Source organism: Emydura macquarii, unplaced genomic scaffold (assembly GCF_026122565.2).
Source record: "Emydura macquarii macquarii isolate MOO-44397 ecotype Brisbane River unplaced genomic scaffold, CSIRO-AGI_Emac_v2 contig_3390, whole genome shotgun sequence".
Classification (NCBI taxonomy): domain Eukaryota; kingdom Metazoa; phylum Chordata; order Testudines; family Chelidae; genus Emydura; species Emydura macquarii.
This window is the reverse complement of record NW_027133527.1, coordinates 6211830-6232362: the sequence shown is the minus strand read 5'-3', so window position 1 is coordinate 6232362 and position 20533 is coordinate 6211830. Positions and strand designations below refer to the sequence as shown.

The following is a 20533-nucleotide window of genomic DNA, read 5'->3' as shown; positions in this document are numbered from 1 at the left end:
GGCTTACACTGGTGTGACTGAGCTGAAAGTCAAAGCCTCTATTTATGTGGTGTGCACACCCACACCATCATCAGCATGAAACATACAGAGTCTACTGAGGACCGTTGTGCCAGCCAGCATGACCACAGTTGATGGCGTTGTCCCAGGCATCGTATAGTGAATTTCCTAGATCTGGCTCAATCCTGCCAATCCACGAATCTCTTGGATAGCCCGTGGGCAGAACCAGGTAGGGTCAGGGCATGCGCCCCTTTGCATGTCGATGGAGAGTTTGAGAGCATGGTGTGCTGAGGTAGTTTTGTCCATCCTAGCAACATGGCCAAAGAGCACGAAACACCTCTTTTGAATATAATGAGCGACTGAAGAAGGCCAGATCTCTGCGACATTATGCCCACACGCTCATTTATGACTCAGGCCCTTTTACACTGCTCTGGCAGTGACTGTAAATGTAATTTATGCCTACTTTAAGGCTTCTTTACACTGCCGGACTGGCATAAAGTGGCTTTTTTATAAATGAGAATCAGACCCCCACTCCTTACACTTGAACAGACAGGCACAGAGGCTATTTTATAGGACTATCTAACACATATGTTCCAAGTGCTGTTCGCAATGACACAGACACACTGATCTCCCCGTAGTTTAGCCACTCTAGTTTTTCAGGCTCCTTTTGGAGGGATGGTACAGGCCACTCTCTCTGCCACTCTGTGAGAAAAGGAGCTTCAGGGGCAGTACTTTTCCTGTGTAACTTTCCTGTAGGGATCCAAGCTGTGCTATAAGTGCCAAACCTAGAAAAACTAATTGCTGCAATCTATCGGCGGGGGGGAGAGATTCAGGTACAGCGCATACACATGGACATGCAGCCCCCACGAAGTGCAGTGCACCCCCCCCACCTTGCACACACACACAAATATACACCTTCCCCTTGGCATACACGCAAACACTACCTCCACATTCCCCAGACACCTCAAGCCTCTGCCCCATTCACTCTGCACACACACACACACACACGCAAGAAAGCAGAAAGCAGAACAAACAAAGCATTGCCAAGCATAATCTCATCCAGAGGCTCCGGGATGGATTGATATTTAAAGCCAAGCTATCTTTTCTTTTTTTTGACTGGGGTAATGACACAACCTGTAAATGGCTCAGTGCCAAGTGATCTCCCTGCCTCTCACTGTACCCTCATTAGGTGTTTCAACTCTGCTGGGTGTGAAAGCTGAGAGGAAATGTCCCGTGGGAAACAGGAAATAATGAATTTGCCACTAATTCAACATGGTGTGATATTAAAAGAAAATTACTATTACCAAGCACAGAGCCTGCTTGTATTCCCCACCTCCCTGTCCCTTTCTTCCAGCACTAGGAGTTCGCACTCAGGGGAAAGGGAGCCATATTGTCTATGGTACTGGAGCTGGAGCTTTGAGCTGCTTTTTCCCTTCTCATAATAAAAATATTTTCCATCAAGTTTTGAAAGGCAAATTATCCTGACAAGACCTCTGGCCTCTTGCAGAGCCTCTGGCCCACTGCTTTTCTCATGACAAGCAGCAGGCGTTGGACTGGCACGCGGCAGGTCAGTGATATAACTCCACAGACAGCTGACGCTAGGGCTGTCAGATGGAGGCTTGCAGTGTGTTTACCGGGAAATGGAAAGCCAGCCACTTTCAGAAGTCCAAAGTCAGGCAAGAGACCCCAGACTTTGGGAATTTTACCACTGTCTTCAAAGGAAGCAGGATCAGTCCCTGTTTGTTCGTGGGAGACAATGGGTTTGTGCCACAGATTAATTAAAATAGTGCAGTTCGTTCTGGGGATCAGGACAAACTGAAAGGAATTCAGAGAAGAGCACCACAGTGATAAAGGGCTGGAGGGGCTGATTTATGAGGAGAAATGAACAGATCTAATCATGCAAGGCCTGGTTCCCTAATGCCATTTGGACGGGACAGCATTTTATACCTGCTTGGCACAGGTGTAAATGACAACAAAAAGTGGAAGTCAGGCAAGAATGAGGCCAGTAGGGCTTGGCCGTCCGGTGGCATGAGAAAAGTCTACAGTCCTCAGTCTCCTCTCAATTTCTGTAGTGTAAGTCAAGAGTTGCCCATTGGTGTCAGTGGAGTTATATCAATATACAACTGGAGTGAGAGCAGAATCAGACCCTACAAGATTTTTAAGGGTGTAAATACCAAGAAGGGAAAGGAATTGTGGCCTGCTGATGGGGTAAAATTAAGCAAAGGAACATGCAGAAAAGCATCCTGGTAGTGAGATGTAGTAGGCCACAAAACAGTCTCCCAAGGGATGTGGAAGCATTAGGGGCATCTAGGCAACTGGACAAAGCACAGAAGTAGACTGTGGAGAACAATCCTGAATGGGATATGACCCATCTTCCATCTCTGATGTTCTATTATTCTAGAATTACATAGTCACTTGGTAGTTGCTCTACAACCAAGGCTACTGAGGGGGTTTTCTCCTCTTTCCTTAAAAGATTGCCATAAATGTGGTGCTTTGGAAGGGGGTTCACTTGAATCGAGACAGCTACTAATCTATGTTTCCCGGGCATTCCCATGGTGTTCATGAGTGTTTGCAAATGTGACCCATAGAAATGGCAACATCCCATCCCTGGGGCACAGGAGGCAGCTGCAGCTCAGACACAGCACTCTGCAATGACAGCAGACATATATGAGGTAAAAGTCGGCCAGCCAAAGCTTTGCCTGCTCCCCTTCATTCTGATTCACCCCCTGGCTCCCAGCCGCCCGATGCAGAAGTCTGCCTCTCCTGCTCATCAATCCACCACCACCCTGACTGAAACCTAATTTATTTCCAGTTTTCCAATTGTGGATTTTGGCTTATTTTCCATTATCTTCCTTGGTTAATTTCCAGACATTCTGTAGCTAATTTAGTTTCTATTTCAAATGATGTCCAAAAAAAGGGATCCAATTAAAATGCTGTTGGTAGATGGAACGACTCACCAAGGAAGGAAACTAAGCAGAACATTTTCATGCACCTGACAAGGAGATTTCATCCCTCAACCGAAGCTAGCCACAGCAAAGGTCACCTCCGCAAGCAGGGTTATGTGTGACACATGCCCATATGATAGGCCACGCATATCTACCCAATGGACTCCTCTACCTAATGCATGCACTTGCTGTGCAAATGTGTCCTGCACAATACCGTAGCTGGGACTCGAACCAAGAGCCTATGGTCTGTAAGCAGTGATTGTTGCAAGTGAGTCAAATGAGTGTCCTGATGGCTGATCTGTGGCCTTGTGAACTTCACACTGGAAAGAATTCATGCCCTTCTGCTCTAATTTACAAGCCCCCTCACTTGTGCTCCAGGACAGTGTCAGTGAGCTGTAGTCATCTCTGTGGGACTCCAGCAGAGGGTGACATGGTCATACATGCTGGGGCAGGTCTTTTACACCCAGTAGTGGAGACGCAAATGCTAGTCATAAAGTGCTAGATTTTCTACTAAACTCACCACCCAGTAGTTCCCATGGAGAACGATATGTAAATGTTAGCTGAGTCCTTTTGACAATCTGTTGCTACACTATGTTGGAGTCTCAGCTGCGAGTTGGCTTCTCCTGGCAAAGCTGATCTGGTCTTTGTCAGGAGGAGTCTGCTCTCCTTGGTAGGAATCAAAACGATATAGTCTCAGCTGAGATTCCTTGTGCAAGTCTTACACTTCCCAAATCAAGAAAATGAAAAATTCTTGGTGCTGTTGGTTGCAAAAAAGGATTGGAACTTTATAATTAGAGCCCAATACCCTTCATCCATATTCACCTCCACCATCTAGACATCCCATGTATTAATTACCTCCATGACAATGTGATGATTACTGATAGCTTTGTACCTGATATTATCAATGAGAAGTTGATGGGATTCTTTGGTGAGAATCATGGAAAGGGTGTAAGCCAAGTATTCCACCTTCCTCTCTGCCGCATATTGTTTCAAGACGGTGAAAACTTTCTCTTTTACCTCTGGCTGATCTCTGAGAATTTCGTCAACCTGTGTAGGAGTGGAAGCAAGACACACATTTAATAGAAGAAGAAACAGACATGAAACTCAATGGAAATAAAATCATCAGAAACACAGACATATCTGAAATACGTGGACCAACCCAAAAGAGAGGAAACAATTTATTTTAAAAAACCCAAACACCTTACATAAGAACATAAGAACAGCTATACTATATCAGACCAATGGTCCATCTAGCCCAGTGTCCTGTCTTCCAACAGTGGCCCATGCCAGGTGCTTCAGAAGGAATGAACATAATAGGTCATCATCGAGTGATCCATCCCGTCGCCCATTCCCAGCTTCTGGCAAACTGCAGTCTCTGCCTATCCTGGCTAATAGCCATTGATGGACCTATCCCCCATGAACGAATCTAGTTCTTTTTTGAACCCTGTTATAGTCTTGGCCTTCACAACATCCTCAAATGATCTTGTTGGATGCTAGTGACACAAACTCAGGGCTCCTTAGGACTTTACAGCTGACCTTTGCCACATGTGGTCAGTGAGACTTTTACAGCAACAGCAGGATTCAAAATTCTCCTACTTCAAAAGCACAGGACCCCACACATAAGCTCAAAGAGAATCTTCATTTGCCGTGCAGGGCATATGACACAGTTGAGCAGTTCTGATTCTATCCTAAACCTTTAATTACCTCTTGATTATACAGAGTGACATTTTCTTGCTATTAACTCCTGAAATGATGCAGAAAACTAGGAAATTAACCTGCGAGAAACTCCTGCATTGGTGCAGAAGGTGGGAAGGGGCCATGTTACCTCATGGTTTCCAACCACTGGGATGTGTACCACTGCTGGTACATCAGGCTTTTGTGACTGAGAGTCCAAGCCCCCTTTCTCTGCTGTATGAAGCGCCTTGATGCCAGTCTTCAGTGCACCTTGGCTGCCCTTCAATCATGCAATTACACATAATGTGACCCACAGTGGAGCCTGACAAGGAGGTCATGATCCTGAGACAGGTTTGAAAGATCCCATCTATGACATATAAATTAATGGGAGGCACCAATCATACAGCTGAGCTCAAGAGCTTAGTCTAGTTACTCTGTTACTACAATTATCCTAAAAGGTTGGAACCTGCGGTGCAAGCTGGCTTTGGAGTGGTTTGCCCACCCTGGAATCTAGCACTTCAGGGAGTCTGCATTTTAGGCAAATGTTCTCCAGATATGATAAATACCAAGGAAACAGAAAACTGTCTGAGATCCCTCCTGTCCCTGTTCCTCTTTTGTTTGCTTTTCCATTGATGGAGGGTTTTGTGGGCCAAGCAATTACCCCCCAAATGCTGCAGGCATCTGACTTACAAACACAGGTTGGAATCAGTGGCCAGAGAACTCACTCTTTTCTCCTGAATAACAAAGGGAGCCACATCTTTCCTTAGGCTAGGTTCTCTCCACTCCACAAAAATCCGTAAAAAGAGCAGAAAATAAAACCCAGATGAGCGGTGCCATATGCAGGGTGACAGCGGCCTTTACATCAGAAAAGGAAAAGGAGTCCTTGCCTCCAGGTCCTTGTTCCACTTTGCAGTTCTCCAAAGTCACTTCTCACAGACGTGTCTGACCTACATCACAAGCCACAAGGCACTTGTCAATTTGGAAAAGCCATCACATGACCACGACTGAAACTCTCATTAAGCAGCAGACATTTCAAGGTTATTAAATCTGGAGCAGTAAAGGCTGCAGTTATACAGCATACAGCCTCACACGCTCCTTACTCTCCAGAGCCAGTGCAATGTTTACAATGAACCTGGCATTTCAGTGGGCCAGATCCTGAGGCCCTCCTGTTAAAGTTTTGCCTGAGTCAGGACTTCAAGATTTGGCCCAAAAGAAATTACAAAAAAATGGTCATATAATGAAAATTCTGGGCCACAATCCTGGATGCCCTCTGGCTGCTGCCAGCTATAAACCCGGTGATCTAGCCAGTTAAAGAGTCCCCTCCCTAGAAGAATCCTTGAGGTGGGAACACAGCAACTTATGCATCTCCTACACCTCACCCTCCAGCCACTTTCCTCTCTCCTCCACTCCCCTCCCTTCCCCATGGGACATGACTCGGGAAAAGAGATTGGCAGGGCATTTCTATACCCCTGCAATTCTCAGCTTTCAGAGTGGCCTCTTGGTCCCATGGTCAATTGGGTGTTAAGCAGCACAGCTGGCTTGACAGCCCTAAGAGGGAAGTCCCTGTGTTTATGTGCAGAGCAGGGACAGGATGGGCAGTGGCAGGACAAGCTTCCTTTCCTTTGCCTTATTGAGGCACATAAATGTGGCCTGAAACAAGGGGCCACAGCTCGGGATGAAAGAGACGTTCAGTGTTCATGATCCGTTCAGTCTTTGACCTCTCTGCTGAGACTGCCAACGAGGGGGCCTAATGGTGCAAACATTAATGTGAGTCACCCACCCATTAGAAAGGGACTGGGACCTGCCACTTCAGTCATTACTCAGCAACCACCAATCAGTTGAGCTCAGTTTACATAGTAAATTCTTCAGGGCAGGGACTGTATCTTCTCCTTTGTTATGATTGTCTGCATGGTGCCTGGCACATGCCTGGGTGCTCAGTGAATAACAACAGGAGAGGGTGACCTGGAGCCGAAAGCCTAAGTATCATTATTATGTCCTGACAAAGTCCCACCCCACCTCCACACCAGAGATCTCAGGCGGCTACACAGCACAATGGAAACTAGCTGCAATACAATGGAAACATCATTGAAAAACAGTCTCATCATTCCAACAAAGAACAAGAAGTGAGGAGGCCAGCACCCCATCTCTGAGTCCATTCGTCCCATCCACTTCTCTAGCTCCCCTAGAATGGGCCAGACTGGACATCAAATCCAACAGCACCCAAGGAACAGATCCTGGATCCGTGACTCAGAGACCAGGAATATTTGGATGCAGATTTCGCGCCCCTATGTCAGGGACAGTTCAGAGTGCGGGTTGGGGTTCATGCCCACAGTATGGCCGGCCATGAGAATAATACCGATACCACCACTTGAGTCACCCAGCCCCCTCCATGAGCGCTCTGAGCCAGGGAATCAAATAAGATAATGATCCAGAGCCCAGTATAGGAAAAGCCTTCCGCACCTCAGGCTCGCAGAGAACCCAGTGCAACCACAAGCACCCTTAAACCTTTTAGCACATGACCAGAGCCTGGACCCCAGTGATGTTGTGAAACAGAGGTGAGCTACTAGTGCATTCTGGGTAATGACATGCAGATGTGCTTCCCAAGCATTCCCCCCCCGCCCGCCTTCTTGGCTTATGCTACCAGCTCTGCCACCAGCAGCTCTAACCAAAGCAGCGTTTATTGGCAGGTAAAGGGTGGGGGGAAGCACTCTACTGGGGTTTATTATTTTCTGCAGCTTGTTGAAAATTAGGCTACTTAAAACATCTGAGCCGTTACACTCCCATTCCTGAAAGCCAGCAACCCACACAGCTCTGCAAACTCATTTCCACTCAAACACTCTGGGGAACAAGAGGCACAGCTGGCTGAGCTGGTACAGAAACAAAGTGCGTGGAGGAGTTACTGCTTGCAAGCAGTGCAGGCTGATCAAAGTTACATAGAGACTCAGCAATCACACCTACTGGGCTAACTCCAGCTCCACTTCCATGAATGGTCCCATTGACCTTACAGTCACAGGTTCCATGAGGAAGGGCCTTTCCAAAATCATGAATGTGCTTGCTTCCTAAATCTAAACGATTATCATCCAAGTTATAGTTACTGTGGTTTAATCCAACTGCACTAGACAGTATAAAACAGACCAACATCTTCATCCATTTGTTAATCCCCCAAAATCAGGAAGTATCTGTCTAACATGCAATGGGACTGACATTAGAATCCTAAATTAAATGCATATTTGTGAACCCTTAGTTTAAAGTTTGACTGAAGAGGGAGATTCTGCTGATACGGACTTATCTCTTTACTAATGTCTTGGTATTTATCAGCTTTGGATCAACAAACACAACCTGGTTATTTCATAACAGTATTTTAAAAGGTTACTTTGAAATGGAAAATAGGAAGATTAAAAAGCAACCATGATTAAATTTATAATTAGCAAGAGGTGATGAGTTTGGCAAATTACCCCCCGGGTAACCATTAAGAACACAATGTAATTACTTTGATTTTTTTTTCCTTTGCTGCAAAATCAGAGCTAAAATTTGTAAAGCTGATATGACAAAACTCTAAATGAATATTTAGATACTGAAGAGAAGGATATCTGGCCTTGCAGATTATTGCCTGATAATAATTATGCTTTAATGGTGAAAAATTAATAATACTTGGCTCTTCTCTACATCCTTCCATCCAAGGATCTCAAAGCCCTTTGCAAACATTAATTCATCCTCACGATCCCCATCTGTAAAATGATGGGGAAACTGAGGTACAGAAAGGATAGGTGACTTGCCTATGGTCACCTCCAGTTTGTCAATGGCAGAGCTGGAAATAAAACTCAATGACCTGAGTGGAGTTACGCTGATTTACACGGGCTGAGCACATGGCCTTTGGTCTTTGCATTTTGTGAACAAACTCAATACTCAAAACTCCAGGGCTTTGAATTCCTGAGACCAGAAGCATCCAAGCTTCACTCACCTCAAATGCCAATGAGCCCAGTGCAGGAGAAAGGGGCAAACATAGACTTGTCTTACCCACATCTGTAAAGTAGAGCTCATTCATAAAAAATACTGTGTGTGTTGACCCTGCATGCACCCCTTCCTTGGGCGAAGAGCTTCACTAAGTGTTCTAATAACAATTATCCATGAACATGTGCACCACAGCCTCCCAGCTTTCGCCAGAAGCACAGTGCCCTGCCAAACTGCACCCCTGGCCCTGTGCCTTTGGCTTTACCTTCTTGTTGAATTCCTGAGCTTTCTGTTTCCTCTCTTGGTGGATGGCGTCGGCACTCTGGACAAATCCCCTTACGCTGCTGCTGGTCCATCTCTGCAGCCGCCCAAGCCGCAGCAGCCCCAGTCTCAGAGCCTTCCCTTGGCAGGATTTGATCATGGCAGCTGCTGTTTCATAAAGCTTCACTGGGATCCCGTTGACTTCCAGCACGTAGTCTCCTGGTTTGACTCCATACTCAGAAGCAGGCGAGTTGGGGGCTACGCTTTCCACTTGCAGGGGGTTGCCACTGTTACACATCAGGCTGAAGCCAAACTTTCCATCAGGGCCAGGCTTGATGTCCATCTGCTGGATGCGGGAGACCACCCCAATGCTGGGAGGCACATTCTCACACTGCCTTGCCAGGTTGATGAGAGTCTCACAGTTCATCGAGGAAACATGCTGGCCTTCTATCTCTAGGACCTGGTCTCCTGGCTGAAGACCAGCTACATGAGCGCTGCTGCCTTCTTCTACTGCAAGGATATAGCAAGGACCATTTCCACTTATCTTAAACCCAAATTCTTCAGGCCACCCCTGATTGGTAGCTGGCATGGTTGTAACTGGAAAAGGAGGGAAGAAAAAAAGAGTTGTGAAATTGTTTCCCCTACCCTACAGTAAGAACATTAAGTCCAACTGATGTTATTTATGAAGGATGCCCTCTGGTGGGTATTCTAGTCTGCTCTGTGTTCTCATCTCTTCGGAAAGGAAATGCCCTGACTGGGTCCTTTTTATCCCTCCCTACGAACTACTCCTTATCCTTCTAATCTAATATTGTTAGAGGCTCTAATTTAATTAAGAACCAGGGAGTAAGTTTAAGGATCAGGCCTGTCAAATCAGTTAACACAGTGTGACCTGGTATTTAGGATGTGCCTCTGGTATAGCCCCTGTCAAGCCTGTCTGTTAAATGCCAGTAACCCAGCCCCTTTCTTATGGAAGCAAATTCACTGCCATTTACCCGCGTAGTGAAACCATCTTTTCATATTCCTGGTAACGTCATGCTAAAAACCAGATCATGCAAGTGACTCAAAATGAGTTACTATAACAAATATTTCTCAGTACCCAATGACTGCAAACGTATCTGAATTAGAATTTGCCAGATCCTCTAGAACCTGCTGAGATGAGCAGGGGGGCTTCACATGGGGGAGGTGACATTGCACCCGCACCAGTGTGGCCCAGACCAGCTAAGCCTGCAATACCCTTTATGTGATACTGACCCAGCTTCATTATAATGAAGAGTAACCACAGAATTTAAGACGAGGATGTTTGAAAGGCCTGATTCATGAGTAAGAACAAAGGATCTGATCCTGCTTCAGTTGAAATCAGTGGTGTGATACGGGCAGGCCAGGCCACACCTCTTGCAGGTGTTAGCAAAGAGCCACAAACTCATAGCTGGAGACCAAACCAGTTCACTCATGTGTTGCTCAACATAGGTATTAGTGTTATAAAATGTATTTAGTGTTTAACTGTATAGAATGTTTATAAATTGCTGCATGCATTAATTGTATTTGTAATATCTGCATTCCATACTATAAAGAAATATATACATTTTGCTTTACTACTTTGAAAATGTTTGCTCTAAACTTGTGAACTCAGATAGGAAGTGTGTTTCCCCCCCGCCCGTCCAGAAGAACTATCAAAATCAGATGGGTCATCAAGGAACATTGCAAAACAAAGAATTGGCTAATGGCCCTGTTGCACCTTGGAAATGCTACATACAAGGAAGCTCATCCTAAGGACTCGGAGGCTGAGTGAAGGAAATAAAACCAAGACACATGAACATTTCCCATCTCTTTGCTGTTTGAATTCTCACAGAGCCAGAGACACCAAACTGAAGCCAGAGATCCCCTGAGGTTACCCCTGAGCCTGCCCTGAAAGCATCTTGAATTCACAGATTACTACAACTGTCATTTAGGATTTAGATTGCAACACAACTCATTTGCGTGTACATGTTTGCTTGCTATAACCTGTAAATAATTCTCATTTCTTTTTCCCAGCTAATAAAACTTTAGATAGTTTATTACAGGATTGGCTACAGGCATTGTCTTTGGTGTAAACTCTAGGGTATTGTGATGGGGCATCTGCCTTGCACTGACCAGGAAGGGTTCAAGAGAGCTCTTGGAGAAGCAGCCAATGGGACGGAGCTGGGGGATAGCCAGTCAGGGCCCGGAAGCCCAGTATAAAAGGGAGCTCCCAAGCAAAACAGGGGCAATCACTCCCAGGAGCTTGGGGAGGGAAGGCTGGCTGCCCTGCAGGCAGAAGGTCAGTACAGAGCAGTGGCTGACTGCTGGAACTCAGCTGAGCAGATGCCCTGATATAAGGGTGGAAGTGGTACTGGGGCTGCGGGGAAGTGGCCCAGGGAAGTCTGTTGAGGAGTTGGGGGGAGAGGCAGTGAAAGCTGGTCATGTAGGGTCCCTGGACAGGGACCTGGAATAGTGGGTGGGCCTGGGTCCCTCCCCCAGACTGCTGTTGGAGTGGTGGCAGACTGCAGTGGCCACTGAAGTAAGTGGCGGAACCAGGACTGCAGAATCCCCTGGGAGTGGGGGATATGAATTGTGGCTTGGCCAGAGGGCCAGGTCAAGAAGAAGATGCGGTGGGTCCCGACGGCGGCAAGAAGGACTAACGGTGCACCATGAGGAAGTGTGACGGAGCACACCCATGGATGTGGGTGTCTGCTTGAGCTAGTCCCCAGATCACGATTAGGAGGTGCCAGGCCAGCGGTGAGTGTTGGGAGTCTGTCACTGGTACCAACTGATCTGTGGTAAATGACCTGTCTCTTGGGGCTGGAAGCAATCTGAACATTTTACTGGCTTGGTGAAATCGAATTATAGAACATACCACCAGTTTGGGGTGTCTGCCCTCTTTTTGACAGTCTGCCCTGAGGTAGGCACTCACAGGTTGTGAGTCACTCCAGACAGCATGACAAATGGCAAAACTCCCACTGACTTAATGGGGAAGATCAAGCCGCAAAAGAAGTGTCAGGCCCATTAGTGTTTGTGGAAGAAGTGGGGAAACTGGAATATCTGATCAGCAAGGCTTCTTTAAAACACTCCAGAGCAACATCCTTGAAGCTCCTTCTCAGTGGCACTGGACTCACTAAATAATTTGTAGGGACACCCATTAACTGTCCTTTGATACTTGCTAAATAATTTGCATGCAGACTCACTCACTCTCCTTTGATCCAGCCTCTCTGTCAAGATGCCGTTTACTCAGATTCATTTATTACACATTATTTAACATGCATTCAGCATGTCTGAAAAGCTAATAGAGACAGGACCCTGGCAATCAAAATGTTGCAAAGGAAATAAAAAGCATTTTGCCTGAAATGACTGGATAAATTACTTTATGGGGCTTAGAGGGACAAGGTGGGTGACGTAATATATTTTATTGGACTAACTTCTGTTGGTGAGAGAGATAACAGACGTTGGTTCAATAAAGCAAATGAGGTAATATCTTGGACCCAACAAGACTACAACTACACTACATACAATTTATGGAGGTTTATTGATGATAATAATCATTAATTAATTATCATAAATGCATTTTTATTTTTGCATCGTTCAAATCCAAAGGCTTCTCACCTGACTACAAAAAAGCAAAATAACAAACTGCACATTTTTAAACCAGTACCATGGCCCAGTTCCAATAACAATACCCTGACACAGACAAATACATCCCCATGATCAAACACAAACTGAAAAGAAAATCAGCCTCTAGCATCTCTCAATCTTCCTACCTAGTGAGAGGAGAGTATTCCAAATCCCTGACTTCTAGCCTCTTGAGATTATACCAGGAGGCTGTCAGCAGAGAATCCCAGAGAACTCTTGTGCCCATTTGTATACTCAGTGCCCAATTCCTACTGGAAGTTAAGGGAACTGGTGCCTCACTCCCCTTCGTATCTTTGAAAATCTTCCCCTTATTTTTCCCTACTATTTTGAGTCACCCTTCATCTGCACCAGCCCCTTCACTAAGAATAGTGGGGGCAAGGATGGTATGTAAACAGATTCTTGATTTATCTCCCAAAGTGGTTATCTTCTGCCTTTGAATTCGTGGTCAGAGTCCTACTCCAGCCCATGCTCATCCCCAGTACAGGAGCATATGTATGAAAGAAACAATGGCATCATAATTTCAGCTGTTCTTTCACCCCCTGGCTATCAGGAAAGCTTGACTCTTGTAACTCCAGTTTTAGTGACAAAATTGTTTTCTCTTTTCACTTAAGTCCTCACGTTTTTCTCACTGGGAATTCAACAAGAGATTAAAAGATTTGATAGCCTATTAAAGTCCAAGTAGGTGAAAAACAAGAATCTCTAACCTCCCTGCCTTTGAATCAATCACCATCTGGATCTGCTGTTGCAAATAGCTACTTGAAGCTGTGCTGTAAAGGGAACTGGGAGGATTGTTTTACAAAGAAATATTAAAAGAACTAAGCAATAACTAAAGGAGAGATGTAACAATTGTCTGCGAGCATCAGACAGATGAAAATGTCAAGGAGAGAGTGGAAGTGTTCAGGATAGAACAAGCCTGGAATTAATAGGATGAAATTAAGCAAAGGAAAATTTAGGCTGAATATCAAGAGATCTATTAGGTTGTGGAATGATCTCCTCAAGGGACGTTTGGAGACCCCAGACGAGAGCTATATAAGCAGGAAGACAGGCAGACAGTTGTCCTTCAGGCTGGACATTTGAAATGGGACTAGGCAAAACACTGGTGACTATATACTAGGGAACAATGCTGCTCTGGCTGAAGGGAGATGGACCAGCTGACCGCCTGCAGTAGTTCTTTTCCAGCTCTAACTTCTATGAATCTGTGATATGAGAAAAGACTTACAGAAATCTGTGACCCTTGGAGTCAGGCCAGCCAGGTTCTCACAAAGGGCATATTTGTCCCTCTGAGGTTTTGGGACTGTCTTCATTCTCATCCATTTCCCTCGAAAGCACATACCACTGATCCACACAAATTCTTTTTACTTCTTCAGACAGCCAGGTCTGATCAGCTACTACATCCACAGTCCAGCATTCAAGGTGCACTTCAGTGGGGAAGAATAGTCCATGCGTTTTCTTTTGTATTTAAGACCCACAGTAGTGACTGAACTAGTGAAACACTTATGTAAGGCACCTTAACGGTGAAAGTGAGGTCAACAATATAAAGAGAGGTTCATTCTAGCAGGGTTTATTTTCCCCCACTCACCACCACATCAGACTGCCGCTAAAATGACCTTCCAGTCTCCTTAAAACAGAGGAAGTTCCCGTCAAGATGCTGTGTGCTAGCTTCTCTTAATATTTTCTCTTAATCTGTTTAATCTCACTGTCACCCCACAGAGAACTACAGACTAATTACAATGTTAGTAATGGTTGAGTCTCACGCTGACCTTGAGACTGAAGACCTATAAGTGGAATTAGAATCTGAAAGGAGTTAAAATGGATTAGAGCCCAAGCAGGGAAATCTACTATCCACACAAGCAAATCAAAATAGACAACTATGGGATGTCAAAGCAGCAGAAACACAGAGCTAGAGAATGGCCAGAACTGCTGGCCTGGCCTGGCCTGGCTTGGTCCTGCCACCAGCTGTGTTGGGGAGAAAATCCGAGATATTGTGCTAGGTAGGAATACACCAATATGCATCTGGCACACAGACAAGCACCTCACTCGGATGACTGCAGAGATATTGGCTAATCTGTGTAATAAGAACTGTGCTTCTAATTCCTAGTCACTCTGATCCCCACGATAAAAGAACCAGTGACCATTCTCCTGGCTCGGAACAGCTGAGAGAGTTGGACACAGAAGGCCAGAAAGGCAGGGAAATCTGTGATAACACAAACTGAATGTTAAATTGTCATCTTCTGATTTTCTCCTTTGCTTCCCCAGCATTTCCAGATCCCTGGACTTAGCAAGCTAAAAGGTTTTAAGGTATTATGCCTCCTGCTGTGGCACCAGCAGGAGCTAGGCCTGGGGTAGAAATCTGGCGAGGGATATTACCTCCCATTAGTAACCACGTAGCAAGACTTTTTCTGTTTTATGTGCCAGTGTGGGCTGAATATCAAGAGAAAGTGCCCAACGGTGACATCCACAAGGGCCTGGAATAGTCTCCCAAGGCAACTGGTGAGACCCTTGTTACTTGGGAAACTTTAAACTTGACTGGATAAAGCCTGGGAGAGCATACGATGGGGAACAATCCTGCCTTGCTCTGGTATGGCTGTAATGCTCTGTAGATCTTTTCCATCTCTAACTGCATCTATCTGTTAATGGCCATAATTGTGCTGCTGCTTTAACAGACTCATAAGCATCTGTCCCCTCTCAACTTCTTTCTTGATTCCATAGGAATCATTAACTTTACAAGAAGTCCCTTATCCAGCATACACACAAGAAGCCAAACACTTCCCTTGTATAACATTGTGGACCTCAGCAGAGTTGCACCAGAGCTAAATCAGGCCCAATAGAAATAGGTGTGTGCTTTTACGGTCACGTTTGCCCCCATTTACACAAATGCAAAACCAAGAGGAACAGATATAGTGATGGGATGTGAAGCATGGACACTGGAAATTTGAATAAGAGAAGCAGCCCAAAGAGATGTTTGTTTGGAAAGTATCTGAACCTCCTGAATGTGAAAATGGGGCTGGGGACTCACAAAGCTCAAATTCTCTCTCAGAATTCCCAGCAAACCCTGTCTTCCCTGTCTCATTTAGGTGCATAGACACAGACTGCACACACAACGTCTTGCAGATACAAATGCAACCTTGCAGGCCCAAGTTTAAGCATGCACAATTTTTCATGTGGAATATTTTGCATGTGCAAAATGCTGTGTGTATGCAAGTTATACTTGTGTACCTAAGTCAGGTAGTTAGATGTACTCACTTTGCACATGCAAATACAGCTTGAATAGAAATACTTGACTTTTTTGCTCCTGCAAATATTGCGCATGCAAATACCTGAGAGTAAGAAATTGCCCCACTGATTTTAAAGGATGGTTTAAGGCTTATCTGAAAATTTGCCGCATTAGGTCAGTAAGGAATTCTGCATCCTTAATCAGGGGGATAATATTTGATTTTTTTAGATGTGACTGACTGCAATAAATGTGCAAAATAGTCACAACAAAGAGAAGCTATTCAGAGTAGGAGGATTTTTTTCTCATTGTGAACTCAAGAAGACCTGTTTTTTCAAAAATATTTTCTTCCTTTGATATATTTGGAGGTGCAAAAATAGGCCCTGTGATCAAACCACAAAACGACCCATTTTTTAGCAGAGTTTAAACACAGGGGCATAAAATTGCTCAGAATGATATAGTGAACAATTCCACATGTAATTTAATGAACACAGGGATTGCTAGACTGGATCAGACCCAAGGTCCATCTAGCCCACTGTCCTGTCTCCGACAATAGCCAGCACCAGATATCTCAGAGGAAGATATAAGAACACCACACATCTGCCTACTCTTCCCCGGTTGTGTAGATGTCTGAGCTGAAATTCTCAGTATCTTGTGAGAATCTCCGTATCAAAGCTCTGGCTGTGCAGTAGCCCACTCAAATACCCTTCTCTCTTCATAGGCAGTATCAGAGTGCATGACCTCAGGACCAACTCCTCCTGGCATTCCATGAGCTATACTTCATGCCAGTCATTTTGCCCAGTCTCTGAGATGTCTGATTTATTTCTAGCTAACAGCTGGAGTTCCTGTTTGTTTTGTGCAGATGCCTCAGGTCCTTCCTGGTTTCTGAGGTATGTGCCACCTTGTATTTAGCTGGGACACTCTGTGTACGTTTCCCAGACCTGAAGTAGAGCTCTGTGTAAGCTCAAAAGCTTGTCTCTCACCAACAGAAGCTGGTTCAATAAAAAAATATCACCCCACCCTCTTTGTCTCTCTAATATTCTGGGACCGCCACAGCAACAACACTGCATATGTGCCCCTAATCCATTTTAATGCAGCTTCAGTCTCTGGCCAGGCACAGAAAATCAGCAGCAAACAGCAGCTTTATCTCCTGGAGGATTGTTTGTGTGTTTACTTCCTGACTACACTCTTCTGTCAACTTTAAATAGTCTCATTGCTGCAGGATGTCTAGTGCAGGACAAGGAAGCATTTAACATCAAAGGCTGATGACTGACTGTTCACTTTGCTACCTGGCCAATGCATATTCCAATGTGCATTTGGGTGTCTGTCTGCTCCTCTATCAGTGCTGTCTGTCTGTCTGTCCCTATTATGCTCATTACTCTCCCCTTCCATAATCCCACCCAGTTTGCTGCTGATTCGTTCACTGGCTGCCATATTCCCATGTGCAAATTTAGCTTCTCTTTATCAGGGAATGGAAGAAGTTTATAAGGGATCTGGGTCACGATAGAAATGCTGAGCTTTGGTAAGGTCACAAATGTGAAGTTTGGGAGCAGGGGGAATGACTCAGCCTAATTCCAGGTTGGCATTTGCTCACATCATAAAGTACTATATTTAGCACAGACACCTTCAGCCTAATTGTCAATCTCTGCTCTGAAGAAACCTGAGTCTGAAATAGCAAAGTGTGTAGCAGACCAGTATTAAAGCATTCTGGCAGAACTAAATGGACACTGGGGAGCCCAGGATTAGAATATAATGAGGTGCTATAAGGCAGATTGACATGCATGGGTCAAACTCATAGGGAGTTCTTGACCAAATCTCCAATAGTCACTGGTGCTGCAGTTGTGGACTGAGGTTATTTAGCAGAGTTGTGAGGTCTCATGACTGGATTAGCAGTGGGGGCTGCAAACTGCGATTGAAGTTCATTGGTTGAGCTGTGGGGGGACCCAATGCTGAAGTAGCAGGGCGTGGTCCAAATCAGGACACTGAGATGCACTGGCAGAGCTGTAGGCAGGAGTTTGCATAGCATCTCTCCTCAGTATGCTTAGCTCTAGCACCTCACTTTCATCAGCACCAAAAACCTACAATAGCAAAAATAAAGGTAAAGTTTCCAGTACAGAACTGCTCCAACGTTTGGGTACCACTATGTTCAGAGACACCCCAATGTTTGTCAGGCATCTACAACATGCCTAGTTGACATGGCAGGGGTGCTATTGATTAGGAAAAAGCTAAGACACCGTCATTGCTTATCAGTGACCACATTAAGACTCTGAAAAACATAGCATGTGGTGACAGGTCTTGTGTAAACAACAAAATCAAATAGTCTTACCATGTCCAGATACCTGCAGAACGGAGAGAGAAGGCCAAGCTACATTGAGATTGCAAAAGAAAACCTTCGATGTGTGGGGACCCCCCTTTAAAAAGGTCCTAACTAGCAGAAAACTCTTTAAGGAGCTGAAACAAAACCATCTCGACTTGGAGCACTAGCTGGTGCGTTCACTGCCCCCTGGTGCTGACACAAATAAAAATAGGAATTCCAGGAGAGATTTTCTTTAGCTATTATTGACCTTCATATTGAACGGGTTTAATTGTGATGGATTTTCTTTTATCGAGTCAAAAACCTCTTTCCCCTTTGCCAATAAATTTTCGATATAATTGGGTAATTTAAAGTACCAGACACGGGCTTGACTGTGAGTTCCAGCCTTTAGTCTGCAAACTGGACTTGTACAGGAATTAGTAATGGCCATGGGACCTCTGAGCTAAAGGCTACAATTCTGGATTAGAAAAAAGACTCATTTTGTTTCCTAATAGATCATCATTCAGACTTCTGGATGAGCCACAGCCTGGCATACGGTAGCTACTCTGCACAGCCTCTGAATTAAATTATCTTTACCTACTTCAGATTCAGACTCGTAATATTATTGTATTTAGTGGGTAATTTTTTATCAGAGTTTGAAAGGTCAAGCCCAAAAATAATACCTAGCTGCTGCATCTGTGTCAGCATGCAGCCTTTGGTGTCTCTGTCGTATTCCTATAATTATTCCTATTTCTTAAACCAGCTCTAGAGGAGTGCATGGCACTTTCAGACAAATAAAATGACAATTCCTGTCCCAAAGATCTTACAATCTAAATTAGATTTAAACCAAGGCTCCCAAACCATGCCCAACCAAGGGCCCCATTAATAATTCTTCAGGGGAGAGAGAGCCATGCCTAATTTGCACATACATGTAACATCACAAATAAATCCATTCATTCAGAACATCTTCTTGCACTTGAATCAATGCACAAAACTTGCTGGTTGGTTGTCTCCACCAGCAGTCAGAAACTGCAGTTCCTTAATTTTGTCTTCACTCTATGATAACAGGAACAAAATGACTGTGGGCTGCATTGTAGCCTACAGGACTTAACACCTGACCTTTGGGTTACACTTTGGGGTGGGTTTTGCACCAAAACTAATATTTTGGCTACATTTTCTGTTTCCTCCAGTTCTATTCTGGCACTTTCCTTGTCAGAAATTTATCAGGGAACTGGTTTCCATTGCTCTAAAAAATTATCTTCCGGCTTTCTGAAGCTACACGCCTTGACTAGAAAAATTATTTTACTCAGTATGAAAGCAGCCCATGCAAGGCTTACCTCTTCTTCACAGGGTCTAGCCAGCAGCAGATTGGAACAAGGAAAATTACCCGATAAGACCATCACAAGAGCTTCAAAGCTTTTGGATCAGTTACATGCTGGTGACAACTGCCTGAGTTTCTATGGCAAATTCTATCCAGCTACAGTAACCTAATCGGCCATTCATTAGCAAGCCAACCTAAAGAGCCTCCTGGAGAACAGAAGTACAGAATGTGCTTGGGAGGCACAAGAACGGTTTCAGTTAACACTGTCACCGTGCTAGGAACTAGAAGAAAATTCTCAGGCTCTTAAAGCTTTAACCAGTTTGAACCTGGTCTTAGATAGATGTAAATTCCAGGGGAGAATTTAGGAAGGAAGCTTCAGTGTATTTGCACATTTGCATGGGAAGATGCTGCTCTCCTTAGACAGTGAGTTAAATTCATCCCTGGTTTAACACCATGGGTGTACAGCAGAGACAACACTGTGGTGACTGCAGAGGCACTGTGCAGCCAGCGAAGATATATCTCTCAGCTCCTGCAAAAGCCAAAGGGTTAGTTGCTTAAGAAAATGTTTCTCCTAAGAAAGCTGCAGGGAAGAGGAGGTAGTAAGTCAGATGAATTTGTTGCTGCTTTCTAAACAAACACAAAGAATAGCACATGCCATATATCTATGTGACACACAACCTTTCCTCTTGGTCTTCAGCATTTCCAGGTGGCCACAGACTGCTGGATCCACCTAGCAGTACACAGTGATCAGAAGGGAATTCAATGGGCATATTTTGGGTATCAGATACCCAAACATGTATTTACACTCAACTCCTATTACAATGAGCTGCACGGGGTCATTAATAAGAATCTGAAATTGAGCTTTGGGATTTAGGGGATTTTCTTGGCTTTATCCTCCCTTCCTACTTGTGTTATCTTCTTCCTACTGTTCAGGGCTACAGAGGTGAGAGCAAGTCTGATTGAATAGCCCTGCTGTTATCTCCAACAACATCACCTCAACCCCACAGGTCCTGGTCACAATACTCCCTGAACTGATGGCCACTTTGTGCCTCAATCTGGAGGCATTTCCCTGGTGTTTTTGTTTTATAATTGCTACATTTTGCATCTATAGTATCACTTGTCTTATTAACTAACCTTCTTGTACCAGTGATCCCAGCTCCTTTTAGAGTTACACTCATGAGCTGTCTCTGCATAGTACAAGTGAATCACTGTTTACCCTGAGCAAAAGACTGGGAGCT

The 20533-nt window shown here is 44.7% G+C and overlaps 1 protein-coding gene across 1 annotated transcript in view; it reads right to left on the bottom strand.

Annotated features, from left to right (window-relative positions):
* Positions 1 to 20533, bottom strand: part of GRID2IP (Grid2 interacting protein) — an 87770-nt gene that overhangs the window by 64790 nt on the left and 2447 nt on the right. Inside the window, 2 exon segments of the mRNA XM_067534328.1 lie at positions 3835 to 3989; positions 8833 to 9425. Coding sequence (XP_067390429.1) covers positions 3835 to 3989; positions 8833 to 9425 — 748 coding nt within the window.